Genomic DNA, 19,966 nt, shown 5'->3' with positions numbered 1-19,966 from the left:
AAGTCTCCTAAATGGCCCTGCAGATGTTCTGACGGACTTTGGAGTGCCTTTTGGACTGTTTTATGCCCTCTATTTAGAGAAGACTTAATTCTGTATGTTCAGTCTGTATGATAAGTGAATAAGTGAATAAAGCTTTTGTTTTTATGTGACTGAAGTTAATTATTTGTTAACAACACCAGCATAAATTATTTGATAAATAATTTAAAAAAGTTTCTTAAAAATTCCCAAATAATAAATATTAATTGAAATAACACATACAACATTGAGTAAATACTTAAATTTTAATTGACAGAGTCTTTGCTGTAAGTTTTTAAAGATTCAACTGATTAAAACATTTTAGTTGAATGAACTATAAAGCTAGTTGAGCAAACACACTTTTTTATATTTGAGTCAAGTTTGGGCCAACTAAAAAACATCAATCCAGGTAACACTTTGGAGTCAGAAATTGAGTGAACGTAAAATTTCTGTGGAACTAGTTACTAAAAAATAATTCATTGAGCCAACAATTTATTTTTTACAGTGTGACAGAATCATGTATTTTTTCAATGTCTAGTTCATTTTGACAAGGTCCTGTATATTTCGGCTATGTTGAAAACAGGTATTCAACATTGGCTGCGGCTGGATGTAACCGATTGCCGAGATTAGCCACAGGGGGGCTCATTATTCATGATTGGTTTATTCCCTTTACCTGTTTGTCATTGTAGTTTAGTTTTCCCTATTTAATGCCATTGTGTCTGATGTCTGGTTCATTTTGTGTCGAATGATACAGTCTTGTGTGTGCTTTGTCTGTCCTGTCATGATTATGTTCTAGTTACTGTCATTGTTTGCCCCCTTGAGGGTAGTTATGTTTTAATAAACGTTATTCACCACCACACCCTGACATCAATAAAATGTAAGGTTTAAGGAAAACAACCTAAACAGCTCTTTTGCCCTTTTTTAAAGTGACTGTGAGATTTGCATTAGAGTTGCTCACCTAATGGAATGACCACATCAGAGCCTGTTTGTGGTACAGCATAGTTGTTTTCTGGGCTTGACTTCCAAAATAACGTATTTGACCAGAGAGTACATCTAATGTGTTTGATACACAAAGTCAAACAATAGACGTGGTAATATACAAAATGTGCTGAGCAAGCGTGCATGTGTAACTTACTTAAAGTCTTCAGGTTTGGGCAAAGAAGTTGAATTGTCTGATGGAACAGGAACAGGTAGACCAGTTGGATAAGGTGGAACAACTGGACCAGGCTGACCAGGTGCAGTTGTAAAATTCAAAAGGGGCGGAGGCTGTGTTGGTTCGATACACGCCGCATAGTAATAGTAACACTGATATGAAAAGAAGTTTATAGATCTGTCTTTAAGCGACCGGTCCATGCTGCTGCTCCTCCTACTTCGGCTGCCTGCATCGTCTCTTCCGGACACTGTATTCAAAATATAACAAACATTTAATTTTCTCTAATATTATGACATTTATATGTTGAACATTTTACAGTCTAGCACCCAAATAATATGTTTTTCTATAAATACAAAAGCAACATTAGCAAATGTCTTGTATAAAGAGATGAGTAGTTTTACCCATGTAATAGACATTTTTAGAAGACTTATTGAAGTACCAGTCCCCATATACATTCACAGTAGGGTCGAGGGGCTTTGAGACACCTTTTCGGTAATCTATAATGTGGAAAGCGTCAGGCGCTTCAGTAAAGTTGTGATTCAGAATGATATAATCCTCTGGCTATCAAGGATGAAAAAGGGGAAAGAATTAGACTTGGTAAATAATTAAACAAAAAACAAACTGCTTTGTTACTATTTGAACTGTGGTCACAATGAAATAGTTAAAGCTACTTAAATTTTCAACATTTCTACTGCACAGAAAGAAAAGAGAATTCATTTTTGGAACAAATTACATTTTGGTGAATTTTTTTTTATAAATGTATGTCGAATTATAAGCCTTATGAAGAGCACACACTTTACCTTAAAGCCGTAGATCATGCCCTGATATGATATGCTTGTGATTTGGTAACCATACTCAAAATACCAGTTATAGGTTTGGCCTGTAGGCACCAGTGCCATCCAGCCATAAAAGGCTGGCACATAAGGTAGCACACATGACCCTAAAGGAGTAAGTACATTGCTTACTAAGTACATGAAGATGTCAGATGACATGAATTGTACAGAAACAAGAATCAAATGCACACACACACACATCTTTTAATATCCCAGTCATTCCATAAGTTGACTATTTCACCTACCAAAAGAGTTAGTGAGAGTCGCATTGTTATACTGAAGGTAATATGGTGAGAAATTGTTGATAACCAGCCGATGGAAGTTAGTGGTGTTGTCACAAACTGCTCCAGGTACACCAACACTCCAATCTGCTACTTGAGAGCAGTGACTTGGATCGAGGATGTTACTCATCGGCAACACCTTAGAGTTAACTTTGCCTTTTTAAAAGAATAAGATATTAGATATACACTAGTGCTGTCAATTGATTAAAAATATTTAATCTAGATTAATCGCATGATTGTCATGAGTTAACTCGTGATTAATCGCAACTTAATCACACATTTTTATCTGTTCTATATTTACCTAAATGTAACACTTTTCAAGCTTTTAATACTCTAATTAACACGGGCATAGGAAAATATGATGCCTTATGCACATGTATGTTTATTATAAGTGAAAAAAATCAGGCGCATCTAGCATACGAATGAACAATTGGCTGCAGTTTCATTAAAGGGATAGTTCGGCCAAAAACGACATCAAACCCATGATTCACTCACCCCCAAGCTGTCCAAGTTGCACATGTCCATCGTTTTTCAGACAAACACATTTTCCGATATTTTAGAAAATATTTTAGATCTTTCAGTTGATTAAATGTAATGTTACGGGGTCCAGCCATAGTCCACGACCTTTAAGTCCCAAAAAAGTGTGTCCATCCTTCACAAATTAAATCCAAACAGCTCAACGATTATAAACAAATGTCTTCTGAGGGTAATCCGTGCGGTGTTGTTGTAGAAATATCCATATTTAAAGTTTTATTAACGTAATTAACTACCTTCCGGTAGCGCCGCCATCCCAGTCGCGTCCGCATTCAGGATGAGCGCTTACGCAGCCTACGGAGGCTACTCTGCTGCTGCTCTGTGCCCACTAAGAAAAGTGCGTACACTACGCTAATACTCTCTCCTGAATACAGAGGAGTCTAAGATGGCGGCGCTACTGGAAGGTAGCTATCTACGTTAACAAAGTTTCAAATATGGATACTTCCACAACAACACTGCGTGGATTACCCTCAGAAGACCTTTGTTTATCATCCTGGAGCCGTTTGGATTTAATTTGTGAAGGATGGACGCACTTTTTTTGGACTTGAAGGTCGTCATGGGTTTAATATCGTGTTTGGGCAAACTATCCCTTTAATATGTGGTCAGCATTCATTGACTATTTATGATTAAAAATGGGTGTGTACATGGTGGGATATGAGGCTTATATGAGGGATATTAATGACTATTTACTGTCTAAGGGGGCGTGCATACCAAAACTTTTATGCCAGCGGCCAGCACCTGTTTTCAGTTGTTTCCAATGGAAGCTTGACGTTTTTCAAAAAAGCCAGCAGCTTGTGGTTTCCTTCCGCGCTGATAACCGGCGCTTAGTGGTTTTTCCGTGCTCACACAAAAAATATTTATTCAACTTTGGGTAAAAACAGCTGGCAATCTTTGTCCTCCAGGCGTTTTCAGCCACGTTTAAAAGTTTTGGTGTGCACAACCCCTAAGGCTGCATCTCAATTTATCAGTAGGGCCAACAACAGGCTAGACCAAGGGTCAAACAGAAATTGTATTTTACGTTAATTGCACGTAAATTCAATTAGTGTCATTAAAATTTATTTTTGTTAATGCGTTATTAAAGCGTTAATTTTGACAGCCCTAATATACACATACAGTATATCTATATATACATTTAATGTAATGTTTAAATCCCCCCAGTCTAAGATAACTTTTAAAGGGTCTGCACCTGTCATGCATCCATCAGTATCTACAAGCACCACTTCGTGCTCCCATCTGAACCTGGCCTTATTGGGTGACTGATAGTATTGGATCCCACTAAATCTTGCGCTCCATCCTCCACAGTGGGATGTGCAGGTTTCAATGATTTCTGCCACCCCAACAGCTGCGCATGTTGACCGGTTGAAGTTCACAAACTTGGTGCTGATGACACTCAAACCTTCATCCAGAGGCAGAACAACACCAAGTGTGGTACAGTAATCATTTCCCAATCCCAGCTCATCCACATGACCCACAATGGTGCTGTTGACCAAGGCTGCACCTCCTTCCAGCCCCCATCCACTGACATAGTCCCATGTGATCCTCTTGGTCTCCACTCCTGCTTTTTCATTGTTGACCATGAGAAACTCACTGAACTGCACAGCTCCAACATTCCCCCACTCAGCACCTTTCTCATTGTTCCAGGAGGTCAGGCGGCGGAAGACTGCTGGTGCTGGTGTTGTAGAGTACCAGTATTCATTCTGCACAGGGAAATACTCTGGGAGGATCCACAATCCATACCAGCCCTGTGAATGCACTGTGTTATTGAAAAACTCTAAAAGTGGTATTTTAAACGGACAGATGGTGGCACCATATGATGATGATCCATAAGGACAATTATCAATCTGGTACCAGAAACCGAAGTGCGTCCCACCAGCCGCTGCATTATGTCTAATGGTGTTATTTGGGTTGGTTACCCAGTATGCAGCTGGAGTCACATCATCATTTAGCAAACTTGTGCTTTGTCTGACAAATATGGCTAAATTGTACTGCAAGATGTTTCCGGTCTCAATGCCATCTTCAATAAAGAAAGCACCACCCTTAATATCATAGATGACGTTGCGCTCCACCAGCAGGTTGTGGGTTTTGTAGATGCTCACAGCACGATTGTAAGATTGATGTATGGCACAGCCGCGTACATACGACTTATACTGAACATCACCCATTAGATGCCAGTGGATCGGGTATCGCCCAAGACGGAACCCCTGTCCAGCATGATAAACCTAAAATTTAGAGGAATAAAATTGCAGTATAAATACTTTTTGTTTTTAGGTGTCTTAATGTCAATGACATTTTGTCATTTGTTTATAGTTATATATCAAACGGTTACCTCAACATATTCAATTCTGCCAATTGCCAGGTTCTGGTCAGGTTGTGGCGAGCGAAACATGATGCAACCACCAAACTCATCACTTCCAACTTCCTCACCAAATCTCCCCTGGTAACATGTCTGCACTGCAAATTCCTCTGTAAGAAATGTAAATAGATTGAAGGTAAAGCAATATAATTTGTCATATAATTTTGTGTGAGCATGTCAAATAATTATTACTTATTTCTGTCCAAAATAAACAAAGATCCAGACCTGTGTTGAATCCAGCAGGGCAAGCTGGTATCAAATCATTCCACTCCTGGTTGTTGGATCCACGGACAACAATGTTTCTGGTAAGAAGTCCCACCTCTGCTCTTGCTTCAAAAACAGTCCCATCAGGCAGTGTGACAGACACACCCAGATGAGTGTAGGTCAGGGGTTCAGTCAGAGTGAGGGTCCTGCCATCAGCTGAAACCGAGGCAATTCTCCTCAACTCATTCTCTCTTTGGCTATGACTGTGAATTTATGAGAACAGATGTAAATGATCAGATACAGTTCTGTGTTTCGGCAACCAACCAATCTGACCTTTGCCAACAATGTTTGATGGTGATACATTTATACTTTAAACTGAGTTTCGCCCAAGATTTGGCAGTGCAAACTGTACCTGTTTCCTGTTGAAGCAATGACAATTTCATCTCCAGTCTTCCAGGTGACAGCATCCATCAGTGTGAGAGTACTTGAGCCATTCTGTGCAGTCTGGGAAAGACGAGTCCATGGTACAGGTACTGGGATTCCTGAAGAAGGAGATTTATAGTCAAACCTTAAAGCATTGCATTGCAAGGGACGGGTTAAAAATAAAGGGGCGGTTTCCCGGACAGGGATTAGACTAGTCCTAGACTTAAACACTTTTAAGAGCTCTCCAAACTGAAAACAACTTTCACTTACAGATCTTAAAATACATCAGGACCCTTTGTTTTACTTCAAGATGCACACAGGTAATGTTTTTAGTAAGGCATGTTGTTTAAAACTAGTTAAATATTCTAATTAAACTAAGGCCTAGTCCTGGAATAAGCTAATCCTGGTGTGGGAAACCGCCCCTATAGTGTCAGTATTAGGGACAATAAGTACCACTGAAAATGTTGACCTAAGGGTTTTTCTGAGGCTTAACTGAGGCTTCTGAAATTGATATGTAGGTCATTTTTATTTCTGTTAGGATCAGGTACCCATGGCTGTTTTTTTTTTTTTTAGAACTTATATGTTTATTTTGAATCATAAAACAATACAATATAGTATAACATTGGTTTTTAACATGTCGGTCCATCCTATTCTAACAGCCTTGACAAAAATTACATTTTAGTTACATCAGATACGTTATCTAAATAATAAAAACAGATACACCTGGTACAGGGGAGGGGAGCTTAGAGAAGAATAAATACATAAGTAAATACATAGAAAAAAAAGACAAAGGAAAGTAAAGAACAGCACATGAGAGATATGGTCATATAATGTGAAATCACTGAAGTATTAAAGGCATTACAGGTGCCCATCTCATTAAGAAATTGACTTTCTGAAGTCGTAAGGTATATGTGATTTTTTCCATTTCGTACAACTCCCACACTTTTTGGATCCAGGCATTGTATGATGGGGGGTCAGGTTTTAGCCATCTACATGTAATACATTTGAGTGCCGCGGCAAAAAGAATTTGTAGTAAATATATTTTGGCTCTACCCTCAAAGCCCTCTGGGCACACACCCAGTAGGGCAATTATAGGGTTTTCTGGAATTTCAAAATGGAAGATTTCTTTAAGGGCATCAAATATATCTTTCCAGTAATTTCTTAATTTTGGACATGACCATAAAATATGGGTGTGGTTGCCAACATCCTGGCCACAGTTTCTCCAGCACTTGTCTGAGCAGGAAGGATTTCATTTTGCAATTATCTGAGGAGTTCGAAAAAATCTAGTTATTATCTTCCATTTGAATTCCCTCCAATTATTAGAGTTGGTCACATGGTGTACCTCACTGCAAACTTCCTCCCAAGTTTCCAAAGAAACTGTTTCGTTCATTTCTGCCTCCCATTTTTCCTTTATCTGTAATGTATTATTTGGGTTCTTCAATAGAAATAGTGTATATATTCTAGAAATTATTTTTTTGATTACATGTCCATTTTGTATTTCTTTGAAAAGCAATTCTACTGGAGAGGGTTTTTTCACAATTTCGAGGTCCTTATGTGTTGTAAGGAAATGTCTCAATTGTAAGTATCTGAAAAATTCAGACCTTGGGAGTGTAAATTCTTTTCTAATCTGGTCAAATGATTTAAGTGTGTCATTGTGGAATAATTGGTGAAGATAATGAAGTTTATATTCAGACCACTTTTTGAAGCCCACATCTGTACGAGATGGTGGGAAGTCATTGAGATACCCAATACTTGCTGCAGATGAAATTTTTTTGGACAGGTTAAATGAGGTTTGTATGGTTCTCCAAATTTTTAATGTGACTTTGGTCCATTCATCCATAAAATTAGGGGTCTCAATTGAGCTGCCCAATAGTAAAACTTAAAGTTTGGGAGTCCCAGCCCCCCACTTGTTTTTTGGTGACTGTATTATTTTAAGTCTTATTCTTGGCCGTTTTCCTTGCCAAATAAATTTAGAAACTATTTTATTCAGTAAGTCAAAGGACAATTTTGGCACTTCAATAGGTAACATCTGAAACAAATAGAGTAATCTTGGCAGGACATTCATACGAATAGATTCGACACGGCCAATCAGAGAGAGAGGGAGAGCTGTCCAGCGATTTATGTCTTCACTAATATTTTTAATCACTTTTTTATAGTTTGTATTGTATAGTTGATTCAGAGAGGAGGGAATGAAGATGCCCAAATATTTAAACCCATTTTCAGGCCATTTAAACCTGCTTTTTATTTTGGTTTGTTTTGAAATTTGGCCATTAACGTCTATGGCCTCGGTTTTATCCATATTCACTTTGTATCCAGAGTAGAAGCCAAATTTTAGAATGAGCTTTTTTAAATATGGGATTGTTGTTTCCGGTTCTGTTAAAAAGAGTAGGACATCATCAGCATATAACGACAGCTTATGTTCCTCACCTCCAATTACAATTCCCTTAATTGCTCTGTCGTCCCGAATGAGTTGAGCAAGAGGTTCAATGCTGATATTAAATAGCAAAGGTGACAATGGACACCCTTGTCTACATCCACGTTCTAGAGTAAAGCGTTCGGATCTGCAACCATTAACTCTCACTGAGGCGAGTGGATTTGTATAGAGTGTTTGAACCCACTTTATGAAGTTGGGGCCAAATTTAAACCGTTTAAGTGTTTCGATCAGGTACTGCCACGATACTCGATCAAATGCCTTATGTGCATCAAGTGATAAGAATAGGGCCTTTACACCTATAGATTTTGGATGGCTCATAATATTTAGTGTTCTGCGCAGATTGTCTCCATAATATCTCTATGGGATAAAACCCGTTTGGTCCGGATGTATAATTTGACTAATGAATTTATTAACCCTTTTTGCCAGAATGGCAGTCAATATACGTAGATCACTATTTAGCAGAGAAATAGGCCGATACGATTGACATTCGGTAGGATCTTTGCCTTCTTTGTGAATTACAACAATAGTTGCATCCCTCCACGAGGGTGCTAGCGTACCAGATTGAAGCGCATAATGATATGCTCTCAATAAGAGAGGAGTAACAAGATCCTTAAATATTTTATAAAATTCATTTATGTATCCGTCAGGTCCTGGGCTTTTATTATTCTTCAATGTAGAGATTGTGTCAATTATTTCAGTTTCCTCTATAGGTTCATCCAGCTCCTTTGCCATTGACTCTGTTAACTCGGTTAATTTTATACTTTTTAAGAATGATCCCATTATATTATCGTCCTTGCAGGTATCTGAGTTTTTGTATAGGGATTTATAAAAATCTGCGAAGGACTCTGCTATTTCATCGGGTTTGGTACAGAAGTTAGTAGAGCTGTGAGGTTTTATTTTTTGGACAATATTTAAAGATCTTTGTTTTCTTAATCTAATTGCTAATAATCTGCTAGCCCTATTGCCGTGTTCATAATATTTTTGGTTAATAAATCTTAGATTACCTTCAATCTTATCAGCGATTAAGCTATTGTATTCTCTTCGGGCGTCCTTTATTTTATTTAATAATAGTGGGTTTGTGGTTTGTTTATGTTGTTTCTCTAAATCTTTAATAGTGTGTTCTAATTTTTGTTGTTTAGCTACTCTCTCTCTCTTCTTGGCAATTGCGAATGCGATAATCCGACCTCTGAGATATGCTTTTGCACAATCCCAGACTATGAGTGGTGATACCTCTGTAGAGTCATTTATACTTATATATGATTTGAATTCTGACGTTACAAAAGAGATAAACTCTTTGTCATTGAGAAGTGAAGCATTTAATCTCCATTGTTTGGAGGTTTGTCTATGTCCTATGTTCCATATTAGTTCCATGGGTGAATGGTCCGAGATCGTCATTGGTAATATCCTCATATCATCTATTCTGAAAAGCTCATCTTTGGGAGTAAAGAAATAATCTATCCTAGAATAAGACGCATGTCTATGAGAGTAAAATGTAAAGTCTCTACAATTTGGAAATTTACTTCTCCACACATCTACCAGACCAAATTCAGAGGACTGGTATTTTAACAACCTACTCATTCGAGAAGGTTTAGTGGTGGGAATAGGCTGTCTATCCAATTGTTGTGACATAATACAATTGAGATCTCATCCCATTAATAATATTCCAATGCTATGCTGTGTAATTGTATTGAAAACTTTTTTAATGAAAGCAGGGCGGTCATCATTTGGTGTGTATACATTCATGAGTGAAACGTTAATGCCATCTATAGAGCCATTTACCAAAATGATTCTACTCTCTGTGTCTTTGTGAGTTGTTGTTAAGGTAAAATTTACCTGCCTGTGTATTAGGATAGACACTCCTTTCTTTCTACCTGATGGATGAGAGGAGAAATAAGCTTTATCTGCCCATGATCTCTTTAATTTCTCATGTTCTGCATCAGAAAGATGGGTTTCTTGCAAGAATGCTATTTGGCAATTAAGTTGTTTAAGCTGCCGCAGAATCATTTTTCTCTTCACAGGGCTATGAAGGCCCTTCACATTATAGCTTATAACCTTTATAGATCCCAGTATTAATTACATAAAGGAGAGAAATTAGTAAATTTCAGCAAGAAAGTAGGGATGCCTAATGCTGGTATGTTCCAATATATGAAATAGGGATAAACATTCAGTGAGTTGCACAAACAAGAGGGGGAGAGAAAACAAAGAAAAAAAAACAAACAGGTGTACAGTATAGTATAGTAACCAATATGTTAGCTGTTTCATGAAAGGAAGTACTTTTTCATCACTTTTAACGGTGAGAGGTCTCAGGAAAACAATGAGACCTGCATAAACAGAACTGAAGGAAATGTTCTTGGAACATAAATGAGTCCAGGTATTTTTTTTGGTGACTGACCCCAAGCTGCACGGGAAGAACAGGCAGCCACAAACGATCTTATCTCAGTACGTAATAGCAGACCTACTAGTGCCCACAATTATCTGTGCTTAAATCAAGATAAGAACCAGGGGTCGCAAATAAGCCGTTAAACTGGCTCCTGCAGAACCAATAATACTCAGACAAAAGTATTATTACAACAGCACTGTAAATAATAATCACTTTATATGCATCTAATTTAACTTTGAATAGCTTAATCATCGGGATGCTCATTCAATATTTACATCAGGGATAATAATGATCCGCTTTCCAGGGGTCATAGTGCACTTTAATTAAATATCGTAAATAAAGATCGGTTACTTATCGGGCAGTGACCCATTCCTCGAGGTTAAGACAGCATATCAAACATTAGATTGGGTCTCTGGAACAATTTTCTTGTTCACATAATCCATTGCCTCCGACGCATTCCGAAATTCTTTTTCTTCTCCGTCATGTGTAATTCGAAATCTGGCAGGGAACAGCAATCCATACCGCACGCCCTGACGCCCTCTGAGAATTCTTCTAACATCACTGAAAGCCGCTCTTGCCCTAGCAACGCTAGCTGTATAGTCAGGGAAAATTGTAATTTGTTTTCCATTGTAATTGAGCGGTGCGCGTTCTCTGGCTTTTTGTAAGATGTCCACACAATCTCTGTCATAGTGTAACTTCGCAATGATGGTGCAGGGTTTATCTCCCGGTTTCCTTGGAGCGAGGGTACGATGTGATCGGTCTACCTTCACTTCTCTACCCAGTTCCAGCATCTCTCTCAGGAGTTTGGATACAGCTGCTGGTGAGTTCGAACCAGGTTGCTCAGGGACTCCCGCGATGCAAATATTCCCTCTCCGCATCCGCCCTTCCAAATCTTCACACTTTTCTTTCAAGTCGTCGACTTGGCTGGTAAGTTTGGTTACAGTGGTCTGAAGAGTAACCACCTCATCTGACCAGGTGGAAAGTCCTCCTTCAACGTCTTTGATGTTCTCTTTCATTTGATCAATTTCGGAGCGCGTAGCGGCGGCATTACTTGAGACTTCAGCTCGTATCGCCTGTAGTTCGCTTTATATTATGTCGAAATCTTCAGCCAGTGCGTTCTTCAGCTCTTGTTTAATTACTGATGATATATCTGACCTCAAGGAAGAGAGGATGTCTGTTTTTACTGCCTCGAAGTCCATATTCATATCTTCAGGCCGATCGGAAATGGCAGTTCGGCTTGAGGCACTTTGTCCCGAGGCTTCAGGCCTTGCGCTAGTAGAGCCAGCGTACTTATATTTACGGAGATTTGCTGCCATCCGCGAAATCAATGTCAGACTTATTTTGTGTTTATTTATGGTAATTGCGGCGAATCAGGTATATTTTCGGACTTAAAATGCTGTTGTAGGATTAAATATTGACAGATTCTGCAGGAGCTCCGAAAAACACGTCTTACTCCATGCTTCGCTCAGCAGCGCCCCCCATGGCTGTTTTTTAAATGTATATAACAGATTTTCCATAAAGGCTACAAGTCTCCCATTCATTGACTTATACTAAAATTATTTCCACAAATATTCTACCGAATATTCCACGGTAAACTGTTAGTCAAACTATAACAAAAAGGAAGCAGTTGGGAACAACAGCAACTCAGCCACGTAACATCACAGAGCGGGGTCAGCGCATGCTAAGGCACACAGTGCGCAGAAGTCGGACACTTCCAGCAGAGTCAATAACTACAGACCTCCAAACTTTGTGTGGCCTTAACGTTAGCTCAAGAACAGTGCATAGAGAGCTTCATGGAATGGGTTTCCATGGCCGAGCAGCTGCATTCAAGCCTTACATCACCAAGTTATGTGCAAAGCGTTGGATGCAGTGGTGTAAAGTATGCACACTGGACTCTAGAGCAGTGGAGACGTGTTTTCTGGAGCGACGAATCTTGCTTCTCTGTCTGGCAATTCGATGGATGAGTATAGGCTTGGCGGTTTCCAGGAGAATGGTACTTGCTTGACTGCATTGTGTAAAATTTGGTGGAGGGGGGATTATGGTGTGAGGTTGTTTTTCAGGGGTTGGACTTGGCCCCTTAGTTCTGGTGAAAGGATCTCTTAATGCGTCATCATACCAAGACATTTGGATAATTTAATGCTCCCAACTTTGTGGGAAAAGTTTGGGGATTGCCCCTTCCTGTTCCAACATGACTAGCAAGGTTCGTAAAGTCATGGATGAGGCAGTTTGGTGTCGAGGAACTTGACTGGCCTGCACAGAGTCTTGACATTCACCCAATAGAACATTTATACTCTGCATATATACGTTTATACTTGCATAAGGTGTTCTTTAGAAACAGTGTTAGTAAACATAGGAATTATTGTACAGCCATACCATGCAGATCCAGCACCCCCTCTCTGACAGCCAGGGTCTTAGCACCATAGACAGGAAGTTCTTTAGACCTCAGGTGTCCATGCAGTGTAATGATGGCCTTATGCTGGAAGGGCTGCTGCTCTGTCCCGATCTGTAAAGCTCCACCATCTGTGATCAGTATGTTTTCTGCCTGTAGCTCAATATCTGCCTCATCAAAAATCAGCCGTCCACCTTAAAGAAGATAAAACATTCACAAAGCCATACATGTATTAAATGCTGTTGTGGTGGCTTTGGATTATTTGACCTTGGATTTCATGCCATAGATTTATGTATGAAAATCTGTCTAAATAAACATACCTTGGATGAGAAGCATCTTCAGGACAGGGGTGCTGGTGTCCAACAAAATGGTTTGGCCAGCAGTGATTACAGCAAATGTGCCTTTCTCAGGAGGAGAGAGACCACCCCATGTATAACGAGATGACCATACATCAATGTAGAAGAAATCAGCATGATCCTGAAAAACAGGAGAAACATCTTATGCAATGGATGTAATTGCATGTTTATTTTAAAAAGGCTTATGATTAATAATTTGAGAATTATTAAAAGATTTGTTGGCTTGTACTGTATTTGTATGCAGTTAGTTTCAGGGGGTCGAAGTTCATATTGTTTGGTTTTGGCGGAACCTTATAGTTAGTTTGTAGTTATTCTTCGATTTTAGATGGTCCACATTTTCGTTACCATTTTGGCAATTCCTCTGTTTCCTATCAGGACTCGCACTTTAGTTTCTTGGGATTTTGTTTGAGCATTGGTCACACAAATAATCTGCGTCCCATTGGCTGACTCAACATCGCAGACAGATCCCGCAATAGTCACAGTAACTTCACTGGCATCTTCACTGGCATTTGCACTACATGTAAGTAATGGAAAGAAAATGTATAGTTAACACTTAAATAAACTGAATGAAAGGCACTACTGCAGCCTAAAAAAGGATTCAGACATTAAAAACACTAAAAATGTAAATTTTAATTGCAACAGAGCTTAATAATTGCTGCAAAAATATATTGCTCATTGTTCTACCAACAATGATCATGTTACCAAATTTCACCTGAAGCCTGATCCAGTAATGGTGAGTCTGGTGCCTCCGGCTGTTCCCCCTCTGCGTGGTGTGACAGCACTGATAACAGGGGTTAAAGAGGATCTGTATGTGTAGCCGATTGTAAGATTGACTCTGTTATTTCCATTCATCACTACAACCTCACAGACCCGATCTGTTTCATTTCCTGCAAGATAAACATAACATGTATGGTATGTATGCATGTGAACAGGTCTTTTTATCACATCCAAGCTATCACATGTTTAATCCAAATGACTGACTTCTTTTAGTATTCTTGGCATACTTTTCTTTTCACACAAGACCATAATCTCACATACATTTTATATATCATAAGTTTTGTTATGCAAACCACACATTTCAAGGCACATACAGTCTACAGTGTTTAACTCTATCCCTGCCCCGCAAAAGAGAAAACATTTCCATTAAAAAAATGTGTTCCTGGTTAGTTTTTATGGTTATCTGTAATGCCGCTATTTACCCTATTTATTAAAAAACATATTTTTTTTAATCTTTAATTTTTTTATTATGTATCAATTTTATACTCCATGTATGTTTTGATAATCGTTCTGAATCTAATCTCTAACAAAAATTCCTTCACAAAGATGCAATTATTTCAGCTAAAATTTATAAACAAAAAACATATTTAAGAGTTTATAAGCAGTGAAATTTAGATAGGATTACATGTTTTTTCCCCATATTGTTTGTTTGTGGAGGGAATGATTTAATACGAAAGTAATGCATACCATTGTTGTACGGGACTTCACAGTACAGTTGGGTAGATGTGGAGATCTGCACGTTTACATTACACTCTTTATCACATATGAGGACTCTGGTGGAGTTTGGGTCGAATCCAGAACCTTGAATCTCAACAACAGCTCCTCCAGCATAGCTTCCTAAAAAAAAAGTGCACAACTGTTTTTTTCTTGCTGTATAATCCTATAGAAATTATATGTAGGTTGTAGGCAATTTGTATACTATCTTTATATAATTTTTCCTCTTATTTGTCTCAAAACCCAGATTTTACATTAGACAATAGCAGACCAGCATGTTAAAAAGTACTAAACTAACTAGACAAAATGTATCACTAAATTTCTTTATTAATATATTTCTTTTTGATTAAATTACATAAAATACATACTGTAGTGTACTTTTTTAAATATGTAGGGCAAATGTGATGTTTTCTGACAAATCTGATGTGTTTGAACTTACTGCTTTCTTTCTTTTTTACTTTCTGTTTTTGTCTCCTAAATTTAGATGTAAATTGGATGACGCACAAAACACATTTTTGTTGCCTGTCTGAACAAAGTAGAGTATTGTTTTTTTGTTTTTGTTTTTTTGCATTACCTTCATTTGGTGTGACACCTGTCAGCACCAGTTCATAGCTGAAGACAGACTGTGTCAAGGCATGACCTTTGATCTGATGGTATAACATAACCGGAAACGTTCCACCTGCATGTTTGCCAACAGTGCACAGCAACTGTGTGTCTGTGATGGATGTCACATTACAATCCACACCATCAATCTCCACTGAGATGAGCGCTGCATCTGTGCCAAACCCTGAACCGGACACAGTGATCTTTGTTCCCGCAGGACCTGTGAGGAAAACATGTTAGCATTGGTATGATGTATTATAATCAGGTAGCACATGAATGTGGTGTAACGTCACCATTTAACATATGAAAAATCATGAATTGTAAACTTTATTAATACAGTTTTCTTTTATTTTCTCTGATGGGCAGTGAGTTGTTGTAACTGTAAATACGAGCTTCATTCAGGAATTCTATTAACATGATCGGTGTGAATGTGATGCTGTCAAACAGATAATATCTGAATGCAATAATATGAAAGCAATGTTGTAAAAGAATGCCAGCTACCCCAACTGGTTACAAGGTATGAAATGCATGTTGTTGACGGGTACCAGGTACCAGGATATTATTTTTAAATAATATTATTTAATATAACTCTGATTGTGTTCGACTGATTAAAAGGAAACCATATACTGTACAGCTGAAAAGAAATATTGGTTATTTTAATGTTTGGGTGAACTATTCCTTTAACTGTCCCTTTGCACCACCTGGATGGAATTTCACATGTACAGAGTTTTCATTTATCACCACAGTAATAGGCATTTTGACTGACAAACAGCTGTTGGTAAGTCGTTACCCTTGTTCATTTTGTTGCAACACTTGTGTGAATGCCCTTCCTCCCCCATCATAGCAGTGGCAGCCAACACCATTTGTCTGGGAGGGTGAGGGTCAAGCCAACCTCACCACCATAAGATCAGACTCTGGTCAGCAGGGCAGAGCAAGGGACTGGAAGCTGTTGGCAGACTTGAACAAGATTGCAGCCACCACACTGCGACCAGACCTTGTTCTGTGGTCAGCCTCACTCAAGCTTGTCTACATAATCAAGCTCACCATGCCCTGAGAGGGTGCAGTGGAGGAGGCCTATGAACGGATAAGGCTGAGGTACACTGAACTTACAACCGATGCGCAACAACAAGGCTGAAATATGAAGGTACCCCCTGTGGAAGTAGGTTGCAGAGAGTTCGTAGCAACCTCAACATCCAGGCTACTCAGGGAGATGGGAGGGCAGGAAAGGCCCACCAGTAGGCAGTCAAAGACCTCTCTGCGGCTGCGGAAGAGGGAAGCCAGTGGCTGTGGGTAAAGAGAAAAGACTCCGCCTGGGTCTTCAAGTGAGTAAATGGGACCAAGGGAGTGAACCTGGGACCATGGAAATCACTGCTGAATCCTCTGAAGGTGTCGTAGGCCTATCAGCGAAACACCCAGGAAGGAGTGCCAAAGGGTGCCATCACTCAATTGAACATCCCACGGAGTCTCATCAATGCCTCAGGTAAGTATTAAGGGATATCAACATCAAGTCCTATACAACTGGTGTTGTTGGGTAATATTGGTAGATAGTTTGCCACCGTTTGCCACTGAACCTGCATTAACAACAACAGTAGGGCTTCTGGCCTTAGTCAAAAAGGTTGGCGTGTATGGTCGGGTTGTGGTGAGGTTGTGGGGTTAGAGATTTATGTTAGGTCATGTCAAGGGTTTATGCACTGAGTTAAGAGAAAGAAGCAACCTCAGGAAATGGAAGGGCTGAGGAGTAGTGTAGCAAAGGGTCACTCAATTGACCATCCCACAGAGTCTCATCGGTGCCTCAAGTATGCGCTAAGGGATATAAACATCAAGTCTTATACAACAGATCTTCAAGTTAGCTGACCAACAAACTAGGGTAAGACAGACAATTCTATAAATGTGACATGATATAACTCTAATACATGTTTTTTTTATATAAAATTGCAACATGTAAACATTGTGAATTCTCATTAATTTTCAACACATAGCTAGTGATATCTCTAGCTTTTAATAGTCTGCCTCCAGATGCCAACTCCGTCAAAATAATGTTATAATGATCTAACAACCAGAAACCACTGTTCAGTCTTACTTGTGAAAGGTAATTCCCCGAGACTTGTTTTGAGGTGTGTGACAGTTTGTAAACTGTTTTACCTCTATTTATAGATTAATGGAAAAGTTGCCATTACTATCATGCAGAGCAGTGACCCACGATCCAGCAGTCAACAATTGCCCTATGTTATTTCTTTAATGTCTATGGTGTAGTTGCTTGGGTATGCAGAGTTCCTAGATGTTTGCTTGCTGACCTAAGAGCCCAAACCTGAAAACTCTTACCTTTGTTTTATTACTCACAAACGTGACAGCAAATATCTCCTCAATAAGCTATGTGATTACTTATTACTAACACAAACAGTCTACTCAAAGTTTTCAAAAATTAAATCTTACCTGTTACCGGGCTTACTGAGGTGATGTCTGGAGTTTGTTCAATGGAGTAGATGAAACTTTGACTTGGGTACTGAACGTCAAACACCCAAATATTCACCTGCACCTGTCCCTGTAGATGAGGAGGTGTCATACATTTCACTCTGTCTGGGGTCACTTCCAAAATCGAGCAGGGGAGGTAACCATCAAGCATCACTGTGGTGTTTCCTTCCACAAAGCCATTTCCTTCAATCAACAGTGGAGTTCCTCCACCAATGCTTCCTGATGTTGGTTGGATGGTGGCCTGCGGTGTGCTTGTCAGGTTGGTGATTCCTGTGGCGAGACCTTTGCCCATGACAACTACCTGTAGAAGATGTTCACCAGCTGGCAGGGCACCAACTAAAAGTGTGATGCTGTTATCTGTAACCTCTGTGACTTTCAGTATAATGTCATCTGCAGATACTCTCAGATCAGCTGGATTGTTCCCAAAGCCGCTGCCAGTGATTAAAACAGTAGTAGAGTTTCCAGTAACAGAGTCAGGTGACACACTGGAGACAACTGGTGCAATAGATGCAGAATATACAAACATGCAATCAGAACTGCAGGAGGAAGAGATGCTGTTAACGTAAACCACAACACTTCCCCTGCAAGCCTGAGATGGTGAGGTGTCGCAAACCACATGGGTGTAGTTCATGGAAACCACATCACATGGAGCGTTTGCTACAATAACAGATGCATTCAAGAAACCAGAACCTGAGATGAAGAGACGTGTTTGGCCGGTCGTACTGCCCACAGAGGGAGAGACAGAATCAACCACAGGTACAACCACAAATCTGCGGTCGTACTCTTTTGGCATTGTCATGATGGCTGTACCCAGGTTGTTGACCCGGATGGTTACAGGTAGGGGGATGCCCACTGGAGCACCTGAGTCAGGACTGAGTCTGCAGTTAATCTCATTGGAGGTGCTGCTGATGATTTGACATGGGTGATCTCCAACTCTGACCTTTCGTTGCCATATATAAAGCAAAAGAAAGTTATTTAAATTCTGTATTACAAATGGTACTGCATGTTAGGGTTGTTGCAGTGACAGAATTTTCCCACCGGTTAATCTTGTAACAAATTAGTAATGTACAATATTTTAGATTTAAAAAAAAAACATTTACATTTGGCAGATGTTTACAGTGCCTTCCACACTAACATTCCCTAAATATGAAGACAGATTTGTTGTTAAATTAACCTCTGAACCTCACCTCATTTGCACAGGCCGTGTTGCTGAAGCCAGATCCCAGGATGTTGATGATGTCATGTGTGGTACCGTGGTCAGGAGTAATCTTTTCTACAGTGGGACTGGCACAGGAAGTAAAACTGAAGGTCAGACCATCAGAAGTCTCCAGCTGATCTCGGACACAGTCAGATGTGGCTACACACTCAGAATCAGAGGAGTTTATTGGTCTTGAAGCTGTGGATAAGCAAAATGAACAAAGATTTCATGGCATTACAGATTCCTCATCACACCATGTTGTATGCTAGCCTGGTCCAACCAGACTCTTGTACATTCCTTTCATTTGAACAGAGAGTCTGGCCACGCTCCATTGCAAAGCGTTACTTCCGTTAAGGAGGGTCCTCTATTGAAGTTTAAAACTATTGGATCTGCCCAGAGTCACTCAGGATCTGCCAAAGCCAATCGCTAACGTGTGGTCGTGAGGTATATCATGCACCGAAACTGCTGGAAACAACAGGTCTGAATGATCAGACCAACAAAACTTAGCAAACATTGTTATTGCTCCGGCTTTAATTTCTGTATATTCGGCAGTTTTGCAACAACAGACCAAATAGATTTTCTCACGTCTTTCTCCGCTGCCTTTACTGAACTACAACTCAAACTGACGAACAACCTCAACGTCATCGTTCTTACCCAGCCCCATCTGTTCGCTGATTGGACATGCAGATTTTTGCAGGAGAAAACGAAACTCTACACAGCAGTCCCAGACATAGTACTGAAGCGAAATGAAAATTAAGCGGAAGCACGTAGGGGGGCGGAGCCAGGCTAGTTGTATGCTACTGTATATTTTGAATGTTAAAAGGCTTTAACCTATCCAAGCTTCAAT

The 19,966-nt window shown here is 39.5% G+C and overlaps 1 protein-coding gene across 1 annotated transcript in view; it reads right to left on the bottom strand.

Moving 5' to 3' along the window:
• Positions 1–19,966, bottom strand: part of LOC129454958 (fibrocystin-L) — a 67,894-nt gene that overhangs the window by 9,626 nt on the left and 38,302 nt on the right. The window contains exons 37-53 of the mRNA XM_073858431.1: positions 19,109–19,317; positions 17,883–18,861; positions 15,421–15,669; positions 14,820–14,969; positions 14,068–14,242; positions 13,701–13,869; positions 13,320–13,476; positions 12,984–13,193; positions 5,786–5,915; positions 5,395–5,636; positions 5,143–5,279; positions 4,003–5,035; positions 2,247–2,438; positions 1,969–2,108; positions 1,570–1,729; positions 1,151–1,415; positions 974–1,068 (exon numbers count right to left, since the gene is read on the bottom strand). Of these exons, the coding sequence (XP_073714532.1) occupies positions 974–1,068; positions 1,151–1,415; positions 1,570–1,729; positions 1,969–2,108; positions 2,247–2,438; positions 4,003–5,035; positions 5,143–5,279; positions 5,395–5,636; positions 5,786–5,915; positions 12,984–13,193; positions 13,320–13,476; positions 13,701–13,869; positions 14,068–14,242; positions 14,820–14,969; positions 15,421–15,669; positions 17,883–18,861; positions 19,109–19,317 (4,692 nt within the window). The remainder of the gene's footprint in view (positions 1–973; positions 1,069–1,150; positions 1,416–1,569; positions 1,730–1,968; positions 2,109–2,246; positions 2,439–4,002; positions 5,036–5,142; positions 5,280–5,394; positions 5,637–5,785; positions 5,916–12,983; positions 13,194–13,319; positions 13,477–13,700; positions 13,870–14,067; positions 14,243–14,819; positions 14,970–15,420; positions 15,670–17,882; positions 18,862–19,108; positions 19,318–19,966) is intronic.

This window comes from Misgurnus anguillicaudatus, chromosome 20 (genome assembly GCF_027580225.2).
Source record: "Misgurnus anguillicaudatus chromosome 20, ASM2758022v2, whole genome shotgun sequence".
Classification (NCBI taxonomy): Eukaryota; Metazoa; Chordata; class Actinopteri; order Cypriniformes; family Cobitidae; genus Misgurnus; species Misgurnus anguillicaudatus.
This window is presented reverse-complemented; position numbering and strand designations above follow the sequence as displayed.